Source organism: Antennarius striatus, chromosome 4 (genome assembly GCF_040054535.1).
Source record: "Antennarius striatus isolate MH-2024 chromosome 4, ASM4005453v1, whole genome shotgun sequence".
NCBI lineage: Eukaryota > Metazoa > Chordata > Actinopteri > Lophiiformes > Antennariidae > Antennarius > Antennarius striatus.
Window position 1 is genome coordinate 20753257 of NC_090779.1, and position 17181 is coordinate 20770437.

The following is a 17181-nucleotide window of genomic DNA, read 5'->3' on the forward strand; positions in this document are numbered from 1 at the left end:
AGAACCTAAGCCATACATCACTGCAGGAATGAGAAGGCAGAGGACTTATTAAAAAAAAAAAAAAAAAAAAGCCCTTTCATTTTAACACAACCGTTTCCATAGGCATCAACCTTTCAAGTTCCAGTGCCTTTCATATGGCTTTGGGTTCAGAGTTCACTTTGGCCTTAGTTGGTTGGAGGTTTGTGTTGTAGTCTGTGTGAGTCTCTGACATGGCTTCTATCCTGCCAATGATGTTGCCAAAATGAGACAACAAGGACCCCCACCATTGATTTTCAAGATGCCATTATTCACTGGTCGTAATAACTTGACCTTGAGGTAAAGGGTAACAGAGAGAGCCCATGAAGTTGGGATTCAATGCCAAGCACAATTTGGGTAGACAGGTCTATAAATGAGCCAAATGACAGATGTTCCAGCACGCAGGATTTCCACAGTGATACATTTGTATTGCATTCTTTCCTTGTTAGTTCCATTTTTCCTACATGTTGAAAGGGTGTAAGGACAAGAGGAGGAGAAATAACAAGACGGAGGGGAAGTGAGAGCAAGAGAGATAAGATCATGCAATCACGACCCCAAACAACCTCCACTGTTTCCATCTCATACATTATTTCCATTCCTCTTTTTTCCCCCACTGCAATTCCTCCCTCCTCCACACCGTTCAAGGAATAGCCAGGGTTGTCATTACAGTGAATGAGTAGTTTGGTCCTCTCAGGTGCACTTCAGAGACACTTTTACTGTTGTCTTTCTCACTTATAATCACCTCTGGGCCACTGTGTCATCTGTTGTTATCATCTTCAACCCACTCACAGCAATATTTTGTATTAACAAATTAAAACTTATGTCTGAAGGAGTACCTTGTAGTGATAAATCTGCAGGCCATTCAGAACCATCACAAAATGAAACTTTCTTAACCGATTTGAAGTCTTGCATGTTGAAGTTTTACATATACTGCTCTCGTCAGCCTTTTTGTAAGCCAAATGTCTGTGAAATGCACGGCTATGAATCCAAACGGCAAGCAAACAAGCTAACTGGAAAAAAGATTTCCTATCTACTTTAGATGTAAGTCAAACTAAACACACAAATCTTCTCAGGTGTTTGTCAATGTGACAATGGATGAAGTTGGTTAAAATTCCCAAAATCTTTTTGGGAGTCTGCTAGCACCTGCAGAGGTCCAGGAGTGCAGGAGATTCCTACACAAGGGTGGTGCTTTAGTACATGTGGATAACATGTTCAATGCAACCAGTCAGTGACTGGACACAGACTGTCCTGACTTGTTGTGGAGGAAACTCTTCTGTTTCAGCATCACCTCATACTTCCACACTTCCATGGGATGTGTGAAAGCGGGTTATCAAATGGGCTACTGAGCAAACTGGAGGGATTCATTTGAAATGAGGACAATATCACTCTTATATATAAAGTGTTCAATGGCAATGTAGGTCATGACAATGGCAGGAAAAAACTAAGTGAACGCACTATGTTAATACCAGTTAGAGTGTAGAACAGTATCAAAAATTCAAATTTATGAATTGATTGATTAGTGAATGAATATGAACACACAACTTACCAATAGATAGATAGATAGATAGATAGATAGATAGATAGATAGATAGATAGATAGATAGATAGATAGATAGATAGATAGATAGATAGATAGATAGATACGTTATTAATCCCTGAGGAAATTGCAATTCAACTTCAATTAATTACATATTAACGTATACATTTTCTATAAAATATAAAATTTCAAAATTATAATCATGTAAATAAATCAGCACACACGGCCAGCAATGAAAACCAAGCTACTGGACACAGTAATCCCATCCATAAACTGTGTGAACTCAAAAACAACTATCCTCTTGTTAGCCCAAATCCATCAATATGTCTGAGATAATAGCGAATCAAAGTGGCAACACTCAAAATCCAGAGATTAGCTGAGACCGACTCTGACACCAGTCTCATAATCCCAAACTCCAGTATAGGTGCAAACACAAACAAAGATACACTCACAAAACCCACAGCCTGCCCCACTATTGTACGACATGTCTGTTAGGCTGTCAGGGAGCGCCGGCCAACACTCAGAACCTCTGCCAAAGGACTCCATTCTGTCCTGGATTCACTTTTCAAGACCGCACTATTTCACTCTAATTGGCTGAAACCAAACCAGGTCATCATTCTCTTCAAGTAATGTTCAGGAAATTAAAAAACAAAACTAAAAAAAAACCCTTCCTGTTTATTCACTTAAATTTACCGCTCAATGAAGTGTTGGTCAAAAAGCGAGCCTCTGTCGTACCGACCGAAATAAAATCGACACTTGAATATATTGTTTTGGGTTTGTTTGGGGGTTTTTTTGTGGACAAATTTCCCCAAACCTCTCTCATAGATGTTTTCTGTTAGGACCTCTTTTAAAGCTGAGGATAAATGGAGTCTATTACAAAAAGAAGTAAGAAGTTTCAGAACAAAACAACAGTTTACCGAAGCTCTGCCAGCACTTCTCTCGGTCCGCCACCCACTGAGCAGTGGCCTGGGGTGATGCAGTGCGGGGTTCTTCAAATAGTGGGATTGTGGGTACAGGGGTGAGCAATCCATGCTGGCTGGCCCCTAATCTACCAACACACTGGAAGAGCTCTTGTGTTTACATTTAAAAAAATGTGGATGCTTTTGGAAGTGTAAAACTGGAAAACACACAAAAGTTCTATATCCATGTATGTACACAGAAATCAAAAGACACACATACAGAAAGCGACACGAAGGCCAGATCTTTTTTGAAGAGTGAGACGGGCCGGGGAAAAAAAGGTAGGAGAGTAGAAGAGAAAGTGCAGAAGAGGAGAGGGTGGAGGGGAGGGAGGGTGGTGGCAGTATTTATAGACAACAAGTGGTGGGATGCCCTCGTTAGTGCACGGCCCACTGAGCCAGATGACAGACGCGCCGCCAAGAGGTCATGTGACCGCATTACTCACTCCGGCGCCCTTTGAGAGGGTCCATTGAGCATCAGAGAGGGAGCGAGCAAACAAGGCAGGAAGAGAGAGAGACACAAGTGGAGAGGCAGGGAGTCAAAGAGACGAGGGGAGAGGGGGAGAACACTACCCATGAACTCTGCAGTGCCCAATGCCCTGTTTCAAATCAACTGTATACAAACAAACTTTTTTCACTCTTCATCTGCCTCTCTCTCACACTTTTGGGGCACTGACCTCAATTACCCGATGCGGTCACTACTTTGTTTCGTAACTAGATGGGACAAAAAACTCTACAGACAACACAGCAACAAGAGGTGACCACTCACCCTGCAAAAACCGCTGTTTCAAGAGATGATGTTGGCCATGTAATCACTTAGAATGACACGGCCGGGTTTGGTCTAATGACAGGCTCCGACTGAGATCTTCAAAGGGAAGCTATAGTTGGTAAGACAATACCTGTTGCTAGTTTCCCACATGGAAGCCTTGGATTTAATCCTCCTCCTCTGACACACTCTGCCTCAGACACACACACCTCCTTCTCAGGGCTCTGCAGACACCTCACAGCCAGAAGCTGGACCCGATACCCTGTGAAGCCTTAGACCTGAACCTCGTGACTTCTTTGTACCAAAGAATGAGAACGAAGTCAGGGGAAGTGGCAGGAAAGCGTGGCAGTTGCAGAACATTAGGAAAGGAAGAGTGGCACTGCAAAGAGAGAACATCATGGAGACAGTCAAGGAGAATCATCTGGGTTTGCAGATTATCAGACTTTTGAGGGTGGCATAAGAATGAACACAAACACTGCAGACCAAGATACCACATAAAAGAACTCATGTGCGGGCAGGTTACTGTTGGTGCGTGGTCCCCCTCTCTTTCAACTCAAGCTACTTCAAACAGCCTGCATGAAGATGAAACTGGGTCCTTGGCGCTACAAACAAAAAGTGGTGTCTTGAATGAAACACAAAGAAAATAGAACTCAGTAGAAATCATTCCTCCACCTCCCACCCAACAGCCCACTTTAACAACAATTATCCAAAACCAAGGTCATAGCATTGCTGTACTTTAGCTGATTTAAATACATTGGATCTGTATTTTTCATTTGTATTTGCGCCAAATTACACACAGACCTCTCAATATGCAAGAAATTTTAAAGATACATTAAAAAAAATTTTTTTTTGAACATTTATTATATCTTTTCAATGTGAAACAAGCAGGTAAAAAAAGAAAGAATGAAAAACAAAAGAGATAAATCAACTCTATTAATCCCCCGTAGGAGAAATTATTTGTTCACACTAGTATTAGTTCTTGTTAGTCATACACATATGTATACATACACTGTATACATTTTCAGGCCAGTGACACACACACACACCACACACACACACACACATGCACCCATACATATTTTCACGTGCATTTTGATAATGATAATTATTATTAATTGTTTCCCATTATATTTGATCCATATATTTCTATTTCCAACAGCTGAACCAACCAACAGTTCAATAAATCACTTTGGTGTTGCCTTAACTTTTCATTGTTTGTCATTGTCAGATTAACCATGAACCGTTAACTTATGACAGACTAACTGTAAACCTCACTGACTTTGTGACATCACAGACTTTGTGACATCACAGACTGGTGCCATGAACTAGTTGGACATTCCAAACTCAGTGCTACAAACACATCTGAGCTGACAGTTCAGTAAACATTTCACAGTCAAGAGGAGGAGTTGCTCATCCAGAATGTACCCAGAATTCCACTCCTGACCCACAGAAAGCAGCACTGGAACATCAGAGGTACAACTTCACCACGCTAACATCAGCTGAATATGACAGGCCTGCAAAGTCTGAAACCCTGCTGGACCCATGTAGATAAGATGGTATTCTTATTGTATAACACATATAACTAATATAATAGCCACAATCTGAGCCTTTTTATTGAACCAAGCTTTTGTGGGGCAGCTAATCAACAACATCAGTGGGTTTGGTCAATACCTGACCCTCAGAAAAAAGAAAAGAAAACTTACCACAGGGCCTTGGTGCTTCACACTGTGAAACTTTGCAAAATTATCTCATGCTGCAAATTATTCTCATATCATGCACGCCAATTTAGGGATATTTGGAGCAGCAATTCACCTAATTATTGTTTACATGGTTCCAAGAAACACTAGAAATCTAGCGAAGTCAGCGCCAGTTAAGTTAAGGGTTTTTGGCTTATTGAAGCAAACAACTTGGTGCAATTAAACTAAAAGCACATCTGCTTAATTGTCTCCTCCACACACACACACACACACACACACACACACTGAGACCAGCGTGGGAGCTGCGATCCCAGGACCATTACTGTTTAGTCCGGTTGTTGTAGTTGGATTAAGATGTTAGCGATCCCCTGTTAACCTCTCCCTGCTAGACAGGGTAGACTCAAGACCTAACATGGTCAGGAGGGAGATGAAGCCAGATGAAAGGATATAAGGGATATAGGACTTACATGGGCCCACACTGCAAAAGACTCCTGGAGGGCAGGAGGTTAAGGAGAGAAGAGAACCCTCCTTCTTTCTCTCCCTCTTTCTCCCACTCATACATGTCCTGAATGCTAAACACCAGCCTGCTACATCTTCAACCCACCTCCCCCCTTGTACCTCCTCCTCCTCTGTCCTCTCCTCCCACCTCCTGCGCTGCAAAACGATGTGAGGTCTTTTGTGAGAAGACCGGTTGGCCTCAGCCCGGGCTCTGTTACGGCCTGACCACTGACCCACTCACCCGCCTTTTAAAGAGGTTTTGGGGTCATGGGTTCACATCAAGGTGAGTCAACTGTGAACGGCAGGCAGCATCGTCTTTCAAAGGTCTCACGTCTTCACCTTCCCCTCTCGAAACTCTCTTTTTCATCCCCTCTGTCTCCCCTTTCTTTCCTCTTTCTCTTTCTGGAGCCCGTCCATGCAGCCCTCCTCTCCCTGTATCCTCAGTGACTGACCCGCCGTCTCAAGCCCTAATTAGCATAGCATCCCAGAGCGAGGAGAACATGAAGGCTAATGGGGATTGGGGCCCCGTAACAACACTGAGGGTAAAGCTTCAAGTTTCTACCCAGGGCCATCACCTGACCACATTTACATTGGTTTCAACCAGAATGCAGGCAGGAAAGTACTGGATGATAAATTATTCCCTTTTTTCTCGCTAGAGGAAGTGAGCTAGAAGGGAAAGGCATCAAGATTCAAAGCGACACTGCATGGGTGGTTTGGCTTGTGCCAGTAATGCTTTTTGTAGAAGACGCCTGTGAGGCCAGTTTTAACAGTCCTGCTGATGACGGGAGGAAGAGAGGAAATACATTCAGTTCTGCAATTTGGTGATATAAAACAAACATGACATTATTTAATGTTTGGCTTTAAAATTAATTCTGTTTGCACAGAAACTCCAAACAAATAAATATATCGTTGATCAAACTTCTTTAAATTACTGTCTCGATCCACTGGCACCCTATCCCATAAAAAGAAGAAAAGGATGCAAGGAGCTGCAAGTGAATTTCACTGGGATTTTAATATGAGATTCATGATATAGTTACAAATAAATATATCAGTAAAGACTATTTATGTTCAACTTTTCACCTTCTGCAGAGATCAACCTAATATCATTCACAAAGAATCATTTTAGTGTTACAATACAACTTTGATTTCTTGACCAGCACGCTCACACACACACAAACACACACACACACACACACATACACACAGGCAGGCTGATAAACTGAGATTAAATCAGAGTCCATATAGTTTTAGGGTTTTCTGTTTTAGTGTTGTGTGCAATCTCATCTTTGGGCGATACAGAGCCACACTTACCATTCCATGTCCGCAGTCGGTCCCATCAGCTAGTGGCATGTGCTGCGTACGACATCCTTTGTGGTCCCCCTCTGCACTTGTACACCACAGCCTCTTGCATTGTTTCTATGGGAAAACAAAGAAAAGAGCTTATCTATATCATCTGAACATATGAAAAACGTTTAGAAACAAAATTCTTTTATCAAGGAAGGACTTCCGATAATTTAGGAAATAAATGCTTGTTCTGAAAAGACAAATCTAGCAACAACAAAAAAAAAATTGAAAGCAGACATTCTACACTCACTTCAAAAATACATCATTAAATAGCCCCAATAAATCTGGATTTCAATTCTTCATGATTTTCTGTTGTAATTTTCTCTGTAACTGCAAACATATTTTGTGCTGTTTCTATTTCTGGTGATGAAGTTGTATTCCTTTCACCCTGCAAGTGTCTGATTAGGAATAAGACATACCAGCTTGCTTGACAAGTACATCCTTTATTAAGAGATTTTTCCTTCTCTGCAACACATTAACTTTTCTTTCTCTATTGCTGGAAAGGCTACAGAACACTGCAATGCAGTGACAACATCTGGAAAACTAGATGATGCCATCATACATATTGCATAATGGAGTTTATGGAAACTCTACTTTTGAAAGGCTTCATAGATACGAATTTCACTTATTTCTTTCTTTGCAAGCGGTCTAAATGAGAGTCAGATTTGGCCTGACGGTGCTTTTCGGAGAACGGCTCCGAGGGCTCACAAAGAAAAGTTCTCATGTATACCTGAGAAGAGAAAAGAGCATCGCATTTCTCTACCCCAAGCCTTAATTCGCTTTTTCAGTGTTGTTTTCTTTTCTTATCCGACAGCGTGTCAACTTACCAAGTAGGGACAAATTTGGGAACCGGGTCCAAACATGAGTTCACACTGTCTGTTGGCGTTGTAGATTTGACCTGGGAGGAGGGTGGGAAGCTCGTACGTCCGGCCTACGGGCTCATCGAGGAGACACTCACCATAGCCGGTGCTAGCAAACAGGAACAAAGAACCTTCAGTCATTTAAAAAAAAGCACCAACCTTACAAGTGTGAGCACAAACACACAAATGAGCAAAAGCATACACACAAGAACCAAAGACAAACGCTCATGGTGAGAACCTTTCAAGTTCATCCGGTGTTTTCTGACCTTGCATGACGTTGTGACATCACCTTTCATAAGAACACAGTCAAATGAATTCTATGTGACTGTCTGTGATCATCCTTAGAATTATTTTCCCATGTGGGTGGTCTGAGAAGCAACCGAACAGCAACTAACACTACTTGCTCTCAATGGCCTGTTAGTAAATGCTGTCAACGATGAAACAAGAGTAAGGCGCCACAGACTGAATAAAACAACATTATGATACAGGCTGGAAAAGGATCAACGCGATGACCACATTTTTATCCTCAGGTGCATTTCTCTGTGCTGAAGGAAAACAAGAGAATCTGGAGTCATAGAGCACCTTGATTAAGTTACATAAATCTGTGTCAGTGCCAGTGTTGCATGGTAATTACAGATTTGTGCCGTACGTCAGCCACACCCTGAGCCACAACACAGTAACAGCGACAACAAAAGCACAGCTGGAATGAATGCGTGCACCGACAGCCTGATCGTCGGCCCTCACGGCCTTAAAAAGGCACTAATCAAACATGTTTGCGGAGCAGAGCCAAGCCCCAAAAATATCCCTTTCTTTATGTTTACTTTTAAAAAAGGAAACTGGTGAATGAGACACGCATAGATGTGTAATTACAAAACATGTCTGCGTCGTTCTGACAAATGTAATCCGGGCTTGAGCTGCCAAAAACACCTGCACCATACAGTCCCAAGTGATGTGCCAAGCCGGTAATTACACAGGATTACAATGAGTTACCGTCACTTTGTTTCTTCACCCTTTCATTTCCAGCCATAACATAAGAAACTGCAGCAAACAGCGATGGGTGGCGAGGGAATGAGCGTGTGTGCAGCACAAACCGGTTATTGAAGATACTGTGAATGGGAACTATAGAACAGCCTGTAAAGGAATCAAACAGACGGTTCCATATCGGAACGGTGCCTTTCAGCAGCTGGTCATCTGTCTAAACAATGTTCTGGAATATAAAGGAATCATTATTAAGACCAAAGCAGACAGGGAGGGGAGAAGAAGAAGAGGTCAGTGTGGTCACTTATAAAATTAAACTTTTTTTTTTTTTTTAAAAGACTATCAGTGGTGTGAATCGGAGACAGCGAGGCAATTCCTCTCTGGCACCAGATGAAAATTCCACACCTGGCAGCCATTGAAAACTTGAAAGTGAGTTTATTTATAAGATGACTTATAGATGGCCTTCATGTGCTTGTTATAAGAGACTAAACAATAACAGTTTCCATGTAGATCCTGGTGGGTTGCCCTCGAAAACCAGCGCAAGAAGTCAACTTGTACGTGAGATTGATGGCCGCTGCAGACGGTTGACATACAGAATCTCTCTACAGAGTTTGATCAAACAGCGGCGAGTAAATGCAGCAAAGCTGTTATGTCAGAGGTTTATATCTGACAGCATGTAAGGATTACTAGTGGTAGTGATAGACAAGTGGATAATGACAGACATTTGAGCCACGCACAATTTGAATGCATAAAGATCCATCTTGATTTGATTTGATTTTTTTAAAAATGACAGTTTGAAAAAAGCATTTCAAATTATTTCACATGGGAGTTTCAAAGAGTAGCTGCTGTCAGAGTGGTTCGGCTCATTTTTGAAAGGCACAATGGAAAATGATAGGGTTTACCAACTACTAATGATTATGTGGTTTCAACACGCAGTGAACACAACAATTAGTAGGGAAAAGAGAAAGATTTGTGTTTTACTTTTATATTTGGATTCTAAAACACAAATCAAAACTGCAGGGTGCCAGAGAGGGAATGAATGGTTGCTTTATGTACCGGTTGGTGGATAATAACACTGCACAACAGAAGACTGTTTATCAGGTGCACAACATTGAAGTATTATTAAAGCTATAATGAGATCAGTAGGAGGAAGGGAATCTTTTTTTTTTTTTTTGCTTTTTAAAAGGGATGTTTGAGTGGTGGCGTGACCAGACGTCTTTTAAAATGTAGGAGACCAGTGGAGATTGAATTTGCTCTTCAGAGAGAATGGGCAGTCAAAACACTGACGTAGTTGACCAGGTCAGCTCGCTGTGAGGGAGCAGTACTGTAGAAGTACGAGTTTGAATCAATGCTGCTCATTGTTGGCTGGAGACGGATTTAAAAAGCTCTTGGACTACGCTCTGAAGGGCCTTTCCCACTGCTGCAGCTCCCACACTTGCAAAGTTGCTTTACATAGCCGGATTGTGTCCTATATATCGCATATGGCTAGCAAATGGTCACGCAAATTTATTCAGCATTTGCATCACAAACTTGCTGGTTTTTGTGCAGTAATCAGCCTCACACAAGAAAACCTAACACTGCTGACATGGTCAGGTCCACTGGATGAAAAGATCTCCTAATCTTGAGCTAATTGTTCCAACCACTTGATGTTGAGGTCATCTTTGGCTGGAAACTATGCGAAGCACAACCTTCAAACTCCAAATCTTCAAACTGGGCTTTCAAGATGCATCTGGTGAACAAAGCTGTCCTTTGTCAAGGTTTCCACCAGTAACAGAAGAAAGGAGGCAAAGAGTAAGGGTCATGTCCAAGCAAGATCTAATTCTAACTGACATTTCCCATCTTAAAGTGAAGCCTTTGACCACAGCGCGAGTACAAGTACTGAATGAGCGTTGCTCTGCGATACAAGTTTTAGAGTGGAAAGCAGGCTAGTGACTGGATTACTGTTTGTCCAGCATCTAGAGAGTCGAAGGGATGCAGAACATCCATCGCTCAGGTCATCTGAGGAAGACCCCTGGATTCAAACAGGAAATACTCTTTCAACACTAGGCAATAACAACTGTGCACAGTTTACATTGCACTGACCTGTCTGCAAAGCTCTGCAAGAGACAAGGAGGCAGATTGTTTAGCTGACCACGTTTCAACGAGAAAAAATGAGCAGCTTACTTAAAATGTGATCTTATGGAGAGGAATCTCCATCTTTTCCACAAGAAGAGCCGGTGTTTAGTCACTCATTTCAAAAATAAATCGGTTTTGAACAGCTGATACCTACTCTAGAAACTCTGTGATGTACTTGCGGCTGCACTTGGACCACGACCAGGGATTGGTGTCGTAGTTGAGGGTGGGAGCCATGACATGATACTGGTGCTTCATGCCAGCCTCCCGACACTTTGGGTTGTCATCGTGAGGCATGTTGAACCTGTTGCACAGACGAGACAGGGATATAAAGCACACACACAAAGCAATCATCAGCTCAATGTCCCAAGATTTATCTTCAGACATTAACAGGTGGTTCACGCCCACATCGTCATTGTTGACAACCACAATCAAAACCACAGACAGGTCTGTGGGTAATGACAACACTTCTTCTTTTTGATTATGTCTTTTTGTATTTATGTTCTTAAAGGAATGTTGATAACAATTCGACAGGAAAGTCAACTCAAAGCTCTAACGGGTCAGATGTAAATATATGTAATATGGAATCTGTGTATCAACATTTATCCCCTGCAGTCTTTTCATAAAGACGAAACAGAGAGCTACCTTCCCTATCTCTTTTATGCTTTAGTCTTTTCACATTCTCAAAGACTGAGATGCAAATGGAAAGGCAGGGGGCGGGGCATCAATTCATAAAAATGTATACTGATCTTTTCAATTAAAAAAAAAAAAAGCATTAAAAATGTTCCCAAGAACAAAAATCAAAACGCTGATAAAACTCTGCTGATCTTCTCCTCCTCTATAGACCAATAATAGACTGAGTGTTTCCGTGTCAGTGGTGGTAACCAGTAAAGCAGGAGTCTTTACAGGAGCACAGCTACATTACACAGCAGTTTTCTAGTTCAGTGTAGTGTACGGTGTGTATCCTGCTCTACGCTGCTGTTTGGCATTAACCTGTAAATACATGTAGTGCATTCACACATGCTTGCGCACATAAGCACAGGAATCCATGCAGCTGTATGATGTCTGAGATGTTTACAACAGGATGTGGGCCAGTGCTGAGCTCTGGACTGTGGCTGAGGGTCAATCCATAAAGCCACATAAACAAGACCTAGTCCGACTGGCATGAGGCCCACCCCACAGGAGCCGAGGGTCTGAAGGCAAACATCCAGGGAATAATTACAGTAAGCCTCTGGCACAAATCAAGCTGTTGGCTGATGCTGACAAAGTTAAATCTGGCTCAAATGGGATTTGTGAACTATTCTTTGTCACTTATGATGGTGCGCAGGTGCACCGAGATGATACAGGGGAATCTGTCTAAAATTAAAGTCAACCCGTCTCCCTTTGTTGAGGTTTGAGGACCATGACCTCTACTATGATATAAAACAATAGGAGTAATAGAACAAATTAATTTAATTCTCAAACCCAATTCAGACCCTAATTGTCTGGGTGAGAATCAGAACTTTCTGACTTTTGTCAACAAGTAGAACGTTTTATCATCTGCTTTCAGCATAACGAAAAATGCATGGCCAAACCCTTTGATGACAATAAGTTAATGATCAATGTAATAATAGGGACATTTTCCCCCCATTTTATCAAAACGCTTTAAAGTCCAGATGGAAGCCTCTCATGTTCCAGACTTGACCCATGGTCCGCTAGCTGATGTCCACCCCTGATGTAATTTTAAAAAGAAAACTGACTGCATTTTCTTATTACCATGAAATGAATTTGTAAGAAAGATCCACACAGCCCCTGACACCCCCCTTACTGTGATTGAGCTGACTGAGCTCTAAAGGGTACAAATGAGGGTACAGCTTTGAAATCATGAGCCTTTTAGCGTAATTACATCATAAATTAAAACATTTTCTAGTCTTCAGTTTGGCATCCTCCAGGGACAGATCAATAGCAGAATGAATTCCAGTGGGAGAATAACAACCTCTGCAATAAAATGTGACGACTTTAAGTCCACTCACCTTGAGTCAAGGCTTTTAACATAACAAACTGCTTCACTCCAAGCACATCACACCCTTACAGAGAAGCTGTCAGTCGCTCATATATAATAACTGTGAGAGCAACATCAAGCGTTGGCCCAGTTGTGAAACACTGCAGAGACGCTGTCTCGCTCAAGTCACAAATAAATTCTCTTGTCTGGACTCTCATCCTCACGTGACTTTACATTCAACCATGACTGTTTTTGTTCGCCGCCTCCACGCCTGGAGAATGTAAAATGTTTACTGCTCTGCTGCCGGTCTGTGGGTTTACGGCGCTCTGTGATGAGCAGCTATGCATGCCACACTGGCTGGGCATCATTCCACACGGCGCTGCGTATTTAAATGCAGCGCTTCATAAAAAAGAAGCCATCTTTGACAATCCCAGTAATCTGAACCACTTAGTCAGATTGCTGGCTAAGTGGTTAAATTGGCCGAAGCCATCAGGATAATGCCAGTGAGGTTTTTGTGGCGCAGCCTTTTCATATTTCTTAAGTTGCCACAAGAGAAAGTCTGTGTGCAGCTTGCAGACGCCCAATCAAAATGTCAGAACTGCTGATTTGTCATTCAGGCCTGAAGCTGAAGCCCCTGCCATTGTCTGATGACAAACTTGATTATATGTGTCACCCTAAAATGGCTATCAGGTGACAGAAAAAATCCCCGTAATGTCTATTAGTAATCACACGTCCTCGCCGTCATCGGATAAAGGCCTATCCATTAGTCTTAAGTCTCTCTTTAATCTGCACTACTCTCAAGTGGCTCCCACTACCTGACACTGGCTTTCCCTGAGTGCGTAACACTCTGGAAAGCTCATGCCTGTGAAGGCAGCGATTAACCACACCAAGAGGAGGAGCCAACCGGGCCTCCAGCTGCCCAATGTGTTGCATAAACAGAGCCACAAAAAGGGGGGATTTTGGGAGTTTGTAGCTTTATCTATGATGCATCTCTGATCAGAGACATTGGAATCTTAATCCAATGGTCCTTTTGCCTCTCTTAGGGAAATTTTTGTCTCCTGCAAGGAAGGTGGGAACAAAAGAGAGAAAAATCAAACATAGAAAATAGATTATTTGTGAAAAAAAAAGTGCATAAAAGTGAACCTACTTTCCCATGAAAGCAAAAAGAAATAGTGTAAATATCCGATCCAAAGCAAATGATTTTCATTAAATTTCAATATCGCTAATAGGATTCAGAAAAAGATTTGCTCGATAATTATTCATTTCCTTAAGAGGGGATTTTTTTGTCATAAACAAACCCCGATATTAAAGATAAAATCACATGTGTTGACTCCGTCACTTGGAAGATGAGGCGCTTCTTTCCGCTGCACATGTGGCAACGTTGACGCGTTGTGAAAACACCCACCGGCAGGCAGGCGTGTTGTGATATCACCGCCACGCTCGCAAACACAGAGTTACACGTAACGTCGCCGTGAAATCGACAGCTTTTGTCTTACAAAGGTTTAAGATTTATTTACACTAATTTTCAGAGCGGAACTCAAACAGTGTTTCATCTGAGACCCAGTTCAAGCTGTGCCACATAAAGGGTTAAGGTCTTGGCCTGTGCAATAAGGGATTATAACCCGGCACGTTATTAAAAGTCAAGTTTTCGCTTTATTATATTTTGCACCTGCGTCCGCAGCACCCTACGTCTCTTGATAAGAGGGCTTTTGTTGGCTGGCCGTGGGGGTGGGGGCGGGTGGGTGAGATAGACTGTGTGTTCTCTACTCGTGGGGTTGGTGGGGGGGGGGTTGCCACAAGCGTTGCTCTTCAACTTACACATGGCCCAGCTCATGAGCGATGGTGAAGGAGGCACTAATTCCATTTTCCTCGCTGATGGAGCAGCTCCGGTACTGGTCGCACATGGTCCCCAGCTCCGCAAGCCCTACAGGGTCACGTACACACACATGGATAAACACACACATGCATGCAAACACAAACACACACACAGTTTAAAAAAAACCCTGCAGTGTTAAAGGCGATTAAACCATCAAAACTTCTGTTCTGTAGGAGAGAGATTAGCACCGCCATGGACTCCCTCCATCCTCCCTCCCTCCTCCCATTTCTACCACTCCGCTCTGTCACTATAATATTATTAGCTGACAGCTTGCCATAAACTCATTAGTGCACAGTTTACGAGCCGTGGTTCACAGAGTGGAAAGTTAATTGAAACAGATTTGAGGAGGAGAAACTTTTGAAAGGAGAAAGGCAGAAAGTTTACCTAACGTGTCACATTTGTCTTTCGCACGGCAGATGTCTTCTCTGAAAAACAAAACAGAATAAAACAAATACACAATGCTGTTACCCCTTGAAGATAACAGTTTTTCCTGAGAAACTTTGTTTTCAGAGTGCGGATGGTAGAGACGACGGACTACCTGGTGATGAGTAGCGCCGTGTCGTGGTGCGAGGGATGGCTGTCGTCCTGGACGTTTTGGCTTTGCTGCCAGACGCAGAAGTTGTGGAGAGTCGTGGCGGCGTTGAAGCTCACTGTGGGTCCTTCCTGTTTATATATGACACACCACTGTGTTTGCATGTGGTCGGGAAATTGGGTATACATACAGTCCTTTTATAGAATTAGATTCTTAAAATAAGAAGAAAATGGAGAAAATCCACTTAATAATGTCATCATCACGCCTCTCAGGTCGCCTCCCGCTTGCAGGTGGCTAGTGGTGTCATTATAGGATTCTTAATTTGCTTCATAAGAAGGTCTCTCTTGAAGCTTGAGACTGACAAGGCTGAGTGTCCTTTCAAACAGGCTCCATACAGAAAAGGCCAGGGACACCTGCACTGACGTCAGCCCGTGTTCCAGACCTGGATACAGGCAGTATTGAAGACCCCGCACTCACCTGTTCATTGTGGATGACGACTAGCTTAACAATCATGATGTTGATGAGGTTTCCTACACTGGGGTCTCTGTACACTGCTGCTACCTGCAAGGAAGACAAAACACACAGACAAAAAAATACAAACCTCCACTAACCTGAACAGGAGCACAGATTAGTATTAAAGCTGGTCTACCTCTCCTAACTCAGTACTCGCAATGAGATTCTGGTTTCTGGCTGAGCTCCACTGGGGTTTAATCAAGGCAGGAAAGTTCAGGAAAAAAGAAGTCTAATTTGGGGCAGGTTTAATCAACGGGGTATTAAAACCAATTACAATTCCTGTACAGACTCCAAAAAAAAGAAAATAAACTGAAGCTAGATTCCACAAAAATGTGAAACTTCAGCAAAGCTGTGGCCCCTCTGTGAGGACAGCAAAACATTCCCTCTGTAGTTTCTCCCCTCTGCTTCTCTTGCTTTTCTCATGCACCCCAGTCACGGTCGGCCAGCAGTGTCCTGAGGCCATGAACGGCCTCCTGACAGGAACTCATTAGTCCACTATAAACATTTAGCTTGTCTTAGCCTGGGGGAGGCAAACACAGCCCAGGCCTGTCCAGAGCAGGCAAAGAGAGCATGTCTGTGCAAGTCCAACGGTGACAGAGATGTGTGACGTCGTGTATGGTCTCAAAAGTGGATGAGACAGCAGCACATACAAGCAATACAAGCTCTGGGGGCACAAAGTCGATGGTGCATGCTTACAAATTCCTTAAGATGATCTTTTCTATACAAATATATCTCATCAGCAAATCAGTTTGGAGTGGAAATAAAAATTTCAAAAGTGATTGTAAATTTTCACTTGCTTCGCTTGGTTGGTGGATTTCTAAGATGGACAGAGTATTTTTATGGGTGTTTTCACACACACACACACACACACACACACACACACACACACACACACACACACACACACACACACACACACACACACACACACACACACACACACACACACACACACACACACACACACACACACACACACACACACACACACACACAGTTCATTTCACTCAAAAGGAAGCACAATGTGCAACAAACAGCTTCATCACCTCAATTTGTAATTGAAGTGTCACGGGACATATTCTTGATCTAATAACTTTGTCTGCAGGTTTGTTTCAATCAGAAAACAAACCTGCACAGACAAGCAAACATGTCACCTAGATTACCAAATAATTGTCATATTATAAAGGTGAAGTTTACACCACAACAATTTTTTTTACCTGCAGATGGTAAGCTTCTGATCTTGGCCACCCATTTTGAAAAAAATAACAATCCTAGTGTTCTTGTTCAAATGGGGAACAGAGAATAACACAAACAACAAAACAGCATCAGACTGTTGGGTTTGTTTGAGTTAGCAGACCGTTGAGCTTATGAACCGTCCTTCTACATAGACTTACCGCAATACACTGCTGTGATATTGTTTGTGGTGTTGTTTTATTAAAAATAGTACTGCCTCGGGGTATATTCCAGAACAAATATTTACAGATCACTTAAAATATTACTTCCTGAACAGATTTTA

General features: G+C 42.4%; 1 protein-coding gene across 2 annotated transcripts in view; it reads right to left on the minus strand.

The window, feature by feature from the left end:
• LOC137593623 (A disintegrin and metalloproteinase with thrombospondin motifs 20) overlaps positions 1-17181 on the minus strand; it is a 75322-nt gene that overhangs the window by 42195 nt on the left and 15946 nt on the right. For both annotated transcript variants that reach the window (XM_068312508.1, XM_068312509.1), the window contains 7 exons: positions 15630-15713; positions 15159-15283; positions 15005-15045; positions 14563-14668; positions 10921-11067; positions 7641-7782; positions 6781-6885 (listed from right to left, as the gene is read on the minus strand). In XM_068312508.1, the coding sequence (XP_068168609.1) occupies positions 6781-6885; positions 7641-7782; positions 10921-11067; positions 14563-14668; positions 15005-15045; positions 15159-15283; positions 15630-15713 (750 nt within the window). The remainder of the gene's footprint in view (positions 1-6780; positions 6886-7640; positions 7783-10920; positions 11068-14562; positions 14669-15004; positions 15046-15158; positions 15284-15629; positions 15714-17181) is intronic.